The sequence below is a fragment of the Leptopilina boulardi genome, unplaced genomic scaffold, assembly GCF_019393585.1.
Source record: "Leptopilina boulardi isolate dan_hultmark-lab unplaced genomic scaffold, ZJU_Lbou_2.1 LbouV2_64, whole genome shotgun sequence".
Taxonomy (NCBI): domain Eukaryota; kingdom Metazoa; phylum Arthropoda; class Insecta; order Hymenoptera; family Figitidae; genus Leptopilina; species Leptopilina boulardi.
The window spans coordinates 1,035,983-1,047,067 of NW_026138010.1; the positions used below are offsets into that span (position 1 = coordinate 1,035,983).

Below are 11,085 nucleotides of genomic sequence, written 5' to 3' on the forward strand. Positions count from 1 at the left end.
TCCGTGGCGTAGTGGCTTTTTAAGTGTTTTGCAAACAATACAGCCGAAACAAAAAAAAAACAAAATTGTATACAGAATGTTACGTAAATATTCATTACTTAACAAGATTTAACAACAGAAATATTAACTTAAAGTTACAATATTGATAATAATTAATATAATAAAATTTTTATTTTATTATTAAAACAATAATAATCGACGAGACACTCTGTATACTTGCGCATACGTACCAGCATATATATGCATATATTTTAAATTAAACCTTTTTTTCATTTACTATTCCCGTTTCTCTGTCTCTATTTGTGTATATTTAACAATCGTAACGATTAATTGTATCAGATGTGTAGATAAGTTTCGTGTTGAATGACATTTCGTCTCCTTCCCATTAGACCCGACCCCTAAGAAAAGGGACGACAAAATCATAAATCAAAATGTCACCATCAACTTACTGAGAACTTTTTTAAGTCAAATCTCGAAAGTTTTTTGTATTTTTAATTTTGTATATAAAAAAAAGTAACTTGTGAAATTATATTTCGTCAGATGCTTGAATATTTCACAAAGTTGAGAACACTGTGCGCATGCATGCAAAGAGTGGGGATAGAGGGCAAAGAGTGGTAGTAGCGTGTTATCCCCACCCATTTCAAGCAGCGCACGCTGGGTTCTCAACTTGGAAATCAAAAATCAATTAAGTGACTCACAATCAGTATTTTACTGACTGAAAGCATGCGGAATAAAACATAACAATCAAATGGTAAATAATTTATTTACTATAATTGAGTGAGGAGATTAAAACAAATTTAAAAGCAATAGTTTTATTTAAATTTTTGAAATAAAATACTTTTTTGTTTAATTGTAAAATTTTTAATTTCTTGTTTGAAAAGATGAAAATTTGTCGAGATTTGAATAAAATTGTTCCTCAGAACCGTGTAGTTTCATTAATAAATATAGACGAATTCCTGCCGATGTACTCGAAACACTTTGCCAGCCTCGAGTGGGCAGCATTGTAGCGAACTGTTGTCATTGACCATGTCATAACAGACTGAAGATGATCGATTCTTCAGCTTATCGATGTCAAATTGCTATCGATCCTATTATATATGCATTTAAAAAAAATTGACAATTGGCGATAGTTTCACTGGGGTCAGGTGTGAGTGTGTGTTCCCTGCTCTCCCATTCAGTAGTCTTAGTAAAACATTAATTTTCACGTTCAAATTTACGATATCATCTTTATAAAGCGACGCCTCACGAGTGATCCAAATGGAACACGACGTTGCCACATTTCACGTGTCCTCATCATCATCATCGTCATCAACGTCATTAAATGTATCCATGACTCCGTGTGCGATTCGTTTGAAAATTAGTTATAAAGCAGGTGACGCGATTATATTTTTATATTATGTAAATGTTTCGATCACTGGCAACGTCGCGAGATGTGCATGTGAATATTGTCATTTTTGAACGTTCGTGAGGTGTGTGTTCGCTTCTTTATATCCATGATGATGAATGCGCTGACGTGTCTGTAAAATAATGAGAATATTGTATTATTGATAAAAGAGAAATGAAATTTTCTTCAATACTCAGCGTGTTTTGCTCGTCATGGTTCTTTGTCATGCTCATTTACTTGATAGATCTGGTTCATCTTTCCTTTTCAGCCTCTCTGGATGTCCGCGAGCCGATCGATCTCAAATTCAAGCACATTCACAAGAACTCAAATGTCCAACACCGGGTTGCGATGGTTCAGGTCACGTTACTGGAAATTACTCGTCCCACAGAAGTCTATCGGGATGTCCGAGAGCGAATAAACCGAAGAGCAAACCTCGAGATGGCCAAGATTCCGAACCATTGAGGTCAGTATTTATAATTTTGATATGAGTATATTATTAAGCATTAAGGAGTCTTTGAAATTTCTTTCACCAATTAGTGCGGCAAAAGTAAAAAAAAATTCTATTACTGATAAAATTAGAAATTACGTTACTTTTTGTGCTAATAGTGTTAGATTTGTTCTAAAAATGAAATTTGTGTATTTTATTTCAACTTGGACTCAAATTGAGTTTAGAATTTTTTCGCCTGTTTGTCTAAACTATAACGGTGTGAGGACTAAAAGCCTCCTTAAAGTGAAAGGGGAATTTCTGATCCTATGCTAACCCGAGTTAGGGTAAAGACACTGACTAATATCTGGCGGTTTCCGCTCATTTCACGCTTTCTCTCTATGGATTCTCTCTATATTTGTGTGTATGATGCTGTGGAATAGCAGATGTCCTATCCCAGGGTGTGACGGTTCTGGTCATGCAACCGGAAAATTTTTGTCTCATCGCAGGTAATGTCAAGCCCCACATCAATATTCCGTTTTATTTTGGCACAGTTCCATAAATTCCAGAACCTCACCAAATGTAACAAAAATTTCCCTACCACAAATATTTTTTTTCCACTTTATCTCTTTATTTTCTTTTCAGTTTCTGTTTTTAAATAGTTGTGGGAGCAACTTTGAAAGTATTTATAATTTAATAAAAATAAATATTGTTCCCCAGAAGCATGCAATAACATAAATAAATCGCTGTTGTAGTGCATCAGGTTGTCCGATTGCAAATCGACAGAAGTTAAGAGTCTTGGAATCTGGAGGAAGTGTCGAGCAACATAAAGCAGTGGTAGCAGCGCCAGCAATGAAATTCGAAGGGGTGAATTGTCCCACTCCAGGGTGCGATGGCATTGGTCACATAAACGGCTCCTTTTCGACGCACAGATCACTCTCAGGATGTCCCATTGCCGGACATGCCGTGAAAAAGCCCAAATTCGAGGACATGGCCATGTACAGCAAAGGGATCACCGGTGAGGATGTAGTAACAATAATGACCTCTTGTACTCTTAACCATTGACATTTATCACCCGTCATCGAGACGAACATTCCAAAAATTCATTCGAAATCTTACTCCAACTCTAAAAAATTTTATCCAGTGTTTTTTTTCACTTTATTATTTATTGATCACTTTTTTCGATAACAATTTTTTGAAATTTCAATAATTATTTAAATTTTAATACATTTTTTCTTAATATTTCGCGTTTTCATATAAATGTTGGAAAATATTTTTGATACTTAAATTTAAAGAAATGTTGAGTGATTTCGAGCCCTCGATCGGGATAATGGTCGTTGGTTTATCAGCACGAGGTAGAGAAAGGTCGAAGTTTTGTTATTTTTTTGGTAGAAAGCAGCTTTTATTTTTTTCTGCTTCCTCCCTTTACGTCCAATCCATAGTGGTGCATGTGAAAAACGTCTTGCACAAATGATAAGAGGAAAAAAGAGAGTCTAATGAAGATAAAAATGCAAAAGAAATTTTTTATCAGACTCACTGAAACACTGGACGAATTGGGCAATTTTGACAATGAGAATCAATTTGTGCATACTCAACCTTGTTCTTGACCTTGTGCTATGCCATGCTCTGCACTATGCTCTCCACGCAATGATGTGCTGTCATACCAATGAGAATTACCTCTCCCTGTTTCCTTTCTTCTATATATTTTATGTATCCTCCTACCATCACATTTCTGTACCAAATTTCTTTTAAGTTTTCACTTCTTCTTTTATGATTCAGGTGTGTTTGAAGGAAAATAAATAATTTTGTTTATTTTCAACTTTTAATTTAATTATAATTTTCTATTTCAAACTTTAAGTTGCTTGTTTTATCACTATTTTTCGTTCTTTATAAATATTTAATTACATGTTACAAATATTTGGGTTACTTACAATTATTAAGTAAAAATCAAAGCACCTGAACCATGAAGATTCTGTTTTTTTGTTGTTGTTATTCTCGGCTTAACGTCGTTTCAGCTCGTTATTTTTTAATGCTAAGGTTGAGAACACTGTGCGCGCGCATGCAAAGAGTGGGGATAGAGGTTAAATGAGTGGTAGTAGCACGTCATCCCCACTCATTTCGTGCAGCGCGCGCATTGTTCTCAACTTGGAAATCGAAAGTCAACTGAGTTGAATAACGTTAGTCTGGACTCTATTTATTATTCTTCTGCCTTTCTTTCTTCTCTCGCGTATACCACTTCCTCATAATATTAAAAAAAAATATAAACGTAATCGAGCAGACGCCATTATGATGAAAATAATATATTCTGATTTATTCTGGGATCACGATCAGCTCCTTTCCTGTCATTGAGCTTTGAGGAGAACTTTTACTGTTGAAGGTAAGGGACTGACGTACTCGCCACTTGTTTATGTGTCTTTCGGTGTTACATACAGATTCCACACACGAGTGTTTTTTATTACTTAAAACTGCTTCCAAGTGTTGGGTATTATTGGATTAAATTAGTCATTCATTGAAAATTATTTTCACGCCATTATTGTCTGTCACGGAAACCAACATTTGGAAAAATTCCTCCATTTTTCTTCTTCTGGTATGATGGCACCTCACGCTCTCTTTCCCAGTCTCCTTGAAAATTCCCACCGCAATTTCTTTTTTTATTCTACATCATTTTCAATTTAATTATATATTGAAGAATAAAAATACAATTATATGTACGTAATAAAATTCGTGATTTGTTTTTACATTTTTGTTAAATTAAGTTAAAATTTGATTTTTTCTCGTTTCAAGTGTCAGTAAATTTGAAAATGATGAAAAATAGTAATTTTTATTTGCTTTGTTTTAAAAATAAAATAAAATTTTGCAGTGGGAATTAAAAACAAACCATTCACCATTTCTGCTAGCTGTAAATATATATTTTTTCGCCTTCGCTCGCACACTTGTTCTCAAACAATTATCATCTCGCGATTTTTTGGGATTTTTTTTTTTTAAAGAAATTAGTATTTATTTTGAAACTGAAGATTAATTTGCTGCGCACAAAAAAGTAGAGCTCTAGTAACACAGGTTCATTAAAAATCGAATTAGACATTTTTATTTAAAAACCAATATCACTTATAAAAATTTTTGTCAAAAAACATCATTCAAGTGAAAAAAAAATTGTCCAAAGAAATAAAAATGTCCAATTTGTTGTCAATTTATCATTATTTACTGTTTGTGCGATGTTCAAAATTGAGTACAGAATAATCAAATGTAGGGGTTTTTGACTTTCTTTAGATATTAATTATTTAAATTTATACTTTTGATATTATTTATTATAAATGAGAATATGTAGAATAGTTGCTAAAATAATGCTTTAATCGCACAAAAAGTGACTAATGAATTGGAAATTAAGAACACTGACCTTAAAGAGTGTTAAAGGCATAATCTCTGAATTTTCTTCAGTTTCACATTTTAATATTGAACGTTACATTTTTTTGAAATAATTTTGATTTGATTAATTTGAAAAATTGTTTTCTTAAGATGAAAACTATGAATAAATGGCACATAAGTGACTCAAGTAGTATACGAAAAAAGGGGGGACTTTATTGCAAACTGAACTCAGAGAAATTATGACCTAGAACCAAAGAAATAAAAAGGAACAGATAAGTGGGCAATAGAGTCTTTTTTCCTCTTGTCATTCTTTATTTTTTATTTTTTTTTTGTGAACTTGATTTGAGGAAAGAGACAAAATTGGCCATGACAAGTGGACGTTTTGAGGAATTAGCATCAGCTAGATGTTAAATCTGAGCTTGTAACCCATAGGGATGGATGCCGGTGGTCCGGGTCAGGGTGGTGCGATGGGTGCTGGTCAATTGAACACAAGCGGTAGCGTAGTCGTAGGGGTTCCGGGTGAGGATATGTACACACTGGAGGCAGAGATAACAGAGCTCCAGAGAGAGAATGCCCGTGTCGAGTCCCAAGTTTTGCGCCTGCGCTCTGATATTACCGCTATGGAAAATCAACTGAAGCACGGTGACAAGGTGAGTTGCTCGGTCGATAAAAGACCATCTGCTGGTTATAGAAATATTTTTAATACCAATCACCAATCTGTGATCCTCTGCAAAAAGTCAGGAGGATATTGATTGTGTTACCTTCAATACATAATTTAGATTTCACTGAAATTTGTATACCTCTCTCTTTTTTCAGGAGTCCTCGATAATATCGCAACGCAATAATAATCTCAACGACTACTATCAGTCACTGCGGGAGAACATGATAACTCTCCTGGAACACGTTCGAATTCCGAATACTCCGAGTGGACCGCCAGAGAAGATGGGACATGAACATTTTGACAGTTACCTCACAAAATTGCAGACCTTGTGTACCGCCGATGGGTATTGTGCCGACGATTCGCAACGGCCGATATACGAAACAGTCAAGACTGCGCTTCAAGACTTTACGGTACTACCAACGCCTATCTGAGAGCATCATCCTTAGAGTTTATCAAAATACTAATAGTCGAACGATGAGACCGATTTCTTCATCAAAATTCAGTGGATTGTTTGAAAATTTGTTCCTAGAAATGATAAATAACAATTTACCGACTGTGAGTAAGAAATAATGATTGATGATGTTGTTATTGAGAATTTCAAGAGGTCGCTACTTAACCAAAATCAGTATTAAGAATTTTGTTTTAAAAATATGTAATTTTAAATTCAATTTATCAGCAAGGATCGTAAACGATTGAGAAAGGAGAAACTGTTGATGGATTGTCATTGACGACTTTTATTTCTCTTGTAAATACGCATTTGATATAGTGCCACATAAGTAAACCGGCTATACGAAATATTGTAAATATATTAGGAGAGATAAGGCATTTATATAATTATTCAAAATGTTATACGGTTAGTCAATAAGTTGTGTAAAGAAAAGATTTAAACATTAGCTGTATATCAGTCCTCGCTGCATTGGAAATTATTGTGTATAATTAAATTATTGCTGCGGTTGCTCGTATAAAACTATGCTTATCTTATCTCATCTAATACAGCAACCGCTTTTACTACCTATCGCTATCGCTATATCATAAGTCTTAACTATCGATACAATCCCTTTTATATTCAGCCCTACAAAATGTTTACTGTTACAATTATTACTTTCTCTGAGATTATTATTGAACTGCAAAAAATTATATTGTCAATCAAAGGAATACCTCTCAATCACCATTTACTTAGGTAATTAGAAAATGAAGTAAAAAAATAAAAATTAGTAAAATTTTTTAATTAATTTCAATTAATTAAATTTTTTTACTAATTCGGATTAAAAAAAACATTTTCTAATTATAAAATGTTTCTTTGTTGTTTGCAAAACATAAATTTGAAGTTGGCCAATTTTTCATCCCCTTCCGTTAGATTCTTACTTAAAATATACATAAATTGTTTAAAAAATTTTAAATGGAAAAATGTTTATAACTAATCATCCTTGAAGTTGAAAAATTTCTAAAAAAAAAATCAAAAAATTAAATTTCAAGTTCAATGATAATTGTTGAATTTATATATGCTTTTTACTTGTTTTCGGTCTCGTCTTTTGTTGCGTGCCTTATAAATTCTGATTATAATCTTCAGATTGCATTTATCGAAGAAATGATCGGAGTAACTCATCTGCGTGATACTTTACTGTCAATATATTCTTTAATCAAAATACTCACAATACCGAAATATGGCAAAAAAATGGCACGAGTGAAAGTTTCGGATTATGCTTTTTAAAAATTAAAAATGTTATCAACTTACAGCTAAAGACTGTTAAGTTAGTGTTTCCAATTTTCAAAGATTCTGAAATACACCGCAAAAAAATGTTCTCATTAAAAGAAGATTCCTCTTTCTTTACAGCAACTTTTCTTCTTATATATGGACAATAAATTATTCCTGTCTAATTGAGAGGATTTTCCTCTATCTCCATTTTTTTCAAATGTTTTTTATAAACAGGTTAAAAGTTCGCGTAAAAACAAAAAATTAATTAAGAAAAAATTTTTTTATCAACAAATTTTGCCATTTAGAGAGGAATAATTTAAATTTTAAAAATAAATCTTAAATCCACAAGAAGAATTTCAATCAAAGATGAATGATTAAAAGTTATATATCTTTTAATCAGAATATTCTCAAATAAAGAAAAGAAAATCGTCTTTTATTAGATGAATATTCATAAATTGAAAATAAAATGTAAAATTAATTTTTGAACGGAATATTTTTATCATTTTGAGATTTTATGTTTTTTCGGTGTATCATTTTCCAGACGAAAGTCGCAGATATATCTTAGTTTTTTAAGAGATAGAAATTGATGTTATTTAAGTTCCGAAACTTTCACCACAGGTGTCAATTTAGCTATATATAATATGCGATACAAAATGCTCATTTTTTAAGTGCAATGTATTTAAAAATAATTCCCTCCAAATTTGTTGCAGCTGATATTTTCTTGAAAGGCTCACTTCAATCCTGGTGATATGTATAGTTATTTGTAAGCACTCGTGTATATTTTAATTGTATCGCGTTAATTTTGTATATACTTTTTCTACGTGAGTTAAATATCAAGAAGGTAGTTTGCTGAACTATGCAATGCAACTTTTTAGCAATTCGTTTTATCAGATATTGTGTTATGTCGTTGAAAGCGCAGATTTGCAAGAATTTATTTACGTGACGCACGCGTATATTTGTTAAACGTCGAAAGACATATGGGCGCTTCGAGGATAGACATAGTAAATTTCCATTTTCTCTTTATGTTTTTTAATTTATTATTACTTCAAGTAGCATTTAAATTTCGCGCCATTCCTTATTCTTCAATTTTCATTTAGTTGGTACTTCTGATATGATTGAAAATTAACAAGGGGAATTCCTGAAGTAGACATTTTTTAAAAAGAAAATTTAATTTTTCTAGTAAAAAAATATTTTTATCATTATTTTAATATTTGAGAATAAATTTGAAGATTGCAAAATTTCTTTTCGACACTTGCATATCAATTTTATAACTAATCTCCTCTTCATCGAAGTTCTTCTGTCATGATCGAATCCTCAAATTTCAAAATGAAATTTAAGATCACTCTCAAAGAAAAATCTTGTAAATATACACTGATATATTCGATAAATTGTACGCCTGTCTAAAGACCCTCAAACTTCAAAGTTATACGCTCTTTAATGGTAAAGAATACAGTGTTGTAACTAGTCACTAAATGAAAAAAGGAGGCATGAATAAATGTTAATTATACTTTAAAAAAGAACAGTGAGAATGTGACGACTGATTAGGTGAAAATGAAGACTCGCGAGTTATAAACATATGCTCGCGGCTAGAACTTAAGAAATCCAATTAATGAATTTTTAATCATTGCTGGTGTTCGTGTACATTCCAAAGTGAACTCGATAATGAGTCAAAAGTATGAACGTTAAATTATTTCATCCCTTGTGTTCGGTTGAAATTTAACAAAATTGGTACGTGCAGCATCAAAAGAACAAGAAAGAAAATTTAAAGTTTTAAATTGAAAAATTTCACAATTTATTGAAGTTAAGTTTTTTTTCTATATATATAGTCTTCTCTATGTTTCTTTTTTTGAGATATACGTTATTTCGTTGTACAGAAGTAAAAAGAAGAATACGTATGCGATTACATTTCGACGCAAGTACAACGAGGAGATAATTAATGTTAATTACAATGTGACGACAAATACGAAGTCTGGTGCTCGCGATATATACGAAATTAAAAAACCGTGATACTGTTGGCCCATTACTTCGTGAATTAAAAAACTGATTTTTACCGCAGCTGTTAGAAAGTGATAATGTACATAAAAGTAGAAGAATGAGAATTGATTATTTACCTGAATGGGATGCAAGAAGATAAAGTTATCTTAAATACATTTTAACCAGCACCGTGTAGTGAGAGAATTAATATACTAGAGATAGATATAGTCGAACAATTACGATTACTCTCGAAATCATTGCAATTCTTATTATTGTGATTCAAACTTGATTAATTGAACGATTATAATTTTATAATTATAACTATATTATTATTACGATTGTCAATAATATTATTAATGATCATTATCCTTTATTGTGATTCTTATGATTTGTTATTATATATTAAAACTTATTATTATTATTATTATTATGTATTATAAAAAGTTACGATTATTACTGTCGTCGTTGGATCACTTGCAGAAATTGATAGAGTAGAAGAGAAGACGTAAGTCCTCTCTTCAACCTATCGCCATTGCCGGACATTGATTTTCTATTTACTCTTGTCATTATTAGTAATAATTCGTTATACTTTTGTCAATACTTTTATTATTATATTATTACTATTATTATTATTATTGTTGTCTTTGATAAAGTTCTATACGATTTATAAGTTTCAGCAATATGCTTTAAAGCAAGCATAAATGTTACTCCGATTGAATAAAGGGTATTTATCGAAAATTTGTCATTTTATATTTCATTTTCATAACAAACAATAATTTTTATTATAACCAAATAACACATGTTGCCACAATATAACATGGCAATATTGGTTCAATATTGTGTTAATGTATTGTGCCACTTCTATAAGTAATCACTTCAAGTGTTTTGAATGAATTTTTAATTTTCAAAAATTCAAAATTTTTCAATTTTTTTTTTAATCTCAGGCTTAATTTTTATCTATTGAAATAGTATACAAAATTTTAGAGCGATCCATTAAGATTTATTCGAGTAATCGAAAAAACAAAAATTTTTCAAAAAAGAGGAGACAAAAGCCTGAAGGTTTTATGCTTTTGCTTTAGCTTCAACCCCCTAAACATTCAATTTATTATTATTTTTAATAAATTAAAAAAATTTATAACTTTTTTATTTTAGTTTCTACTGAAAAGTGTCAAGGGGAAAAAGTGTTTGACTTTGTGAGTATTTTATGGGAAAAATATACCTATAAAAATTTTTTTTTGAATTTCAAAATTCTCAAAAACTCAAAATTTTTTGAATTTTTTTTTTTTTTTTGGAGACTCAAGCTTTATTTTTATCTGTTGAAATACAAAGTACAAAGTTACAAAGTTTCAGATTGATTCATTAAGATTTATTCGAGTAATCGAAAAAACAAAAAATTGTTTAAAAAAGAGGAGAGACTAAAGGTTTAGGCTTTAGCTTCAACCCCCTAAACATTGAATTTATTATTATTTTTAATAAATTAAAAAAATTTATAACTTTTTTATTTTAGTTTCTATTGAAAAGTGTCAAAGGAAAAAAGTGTTTAATTTTGTGAGTATTTTATGTGAAAAATATAGAAAAAATTT

At 31.0% G+C, this 11,085-nt stretch overlaps 1 protein-coding gene across 4 annotated transcripts in view; it reads left to right on the top strand.

Annotated features, from left to right (window-relative positions):
• LOC127290435 (trithorax group protein osa) overlaps positions 1-10,240 on the top strand; it is a 310,977-nt gene extending 300,737 nt beyond the window's left edge. For 3 of the 4 annotated variants that reach the window (XM_051318983.1, XM_051318985.1, XM_051318987.1), the window contains 5 exons: positions 1,653-1,847; positions 2,252-2,317; positions 2,564-2,826; positions 5,604-5,821; positions 5,988-10,240. In XM_051318983.1, coding sequence (XP_051174940.1) covers positions 1,653-1,847; positions 2,252-2,317; positions 2,564-2,826; positions 5,604-5,821; positions 5,988-6,263 — 1,018 coding nt within the window. In that variant the 3' untranslated portion in view covers positions 6,264-10,240. The remainder of the gene's footprint in view (positions 1-1,652; positions 1,848-2,251; positions 2,318-2,563; positions 2,827-5,603; positions 5,822-5,987) is intronic. The other variant, XM_051318984.1, reaches the window with a different exon arrangement.
• The last annotated feature ends 845 nt before the right edge of the window (positions 10,241-11,085 follow it).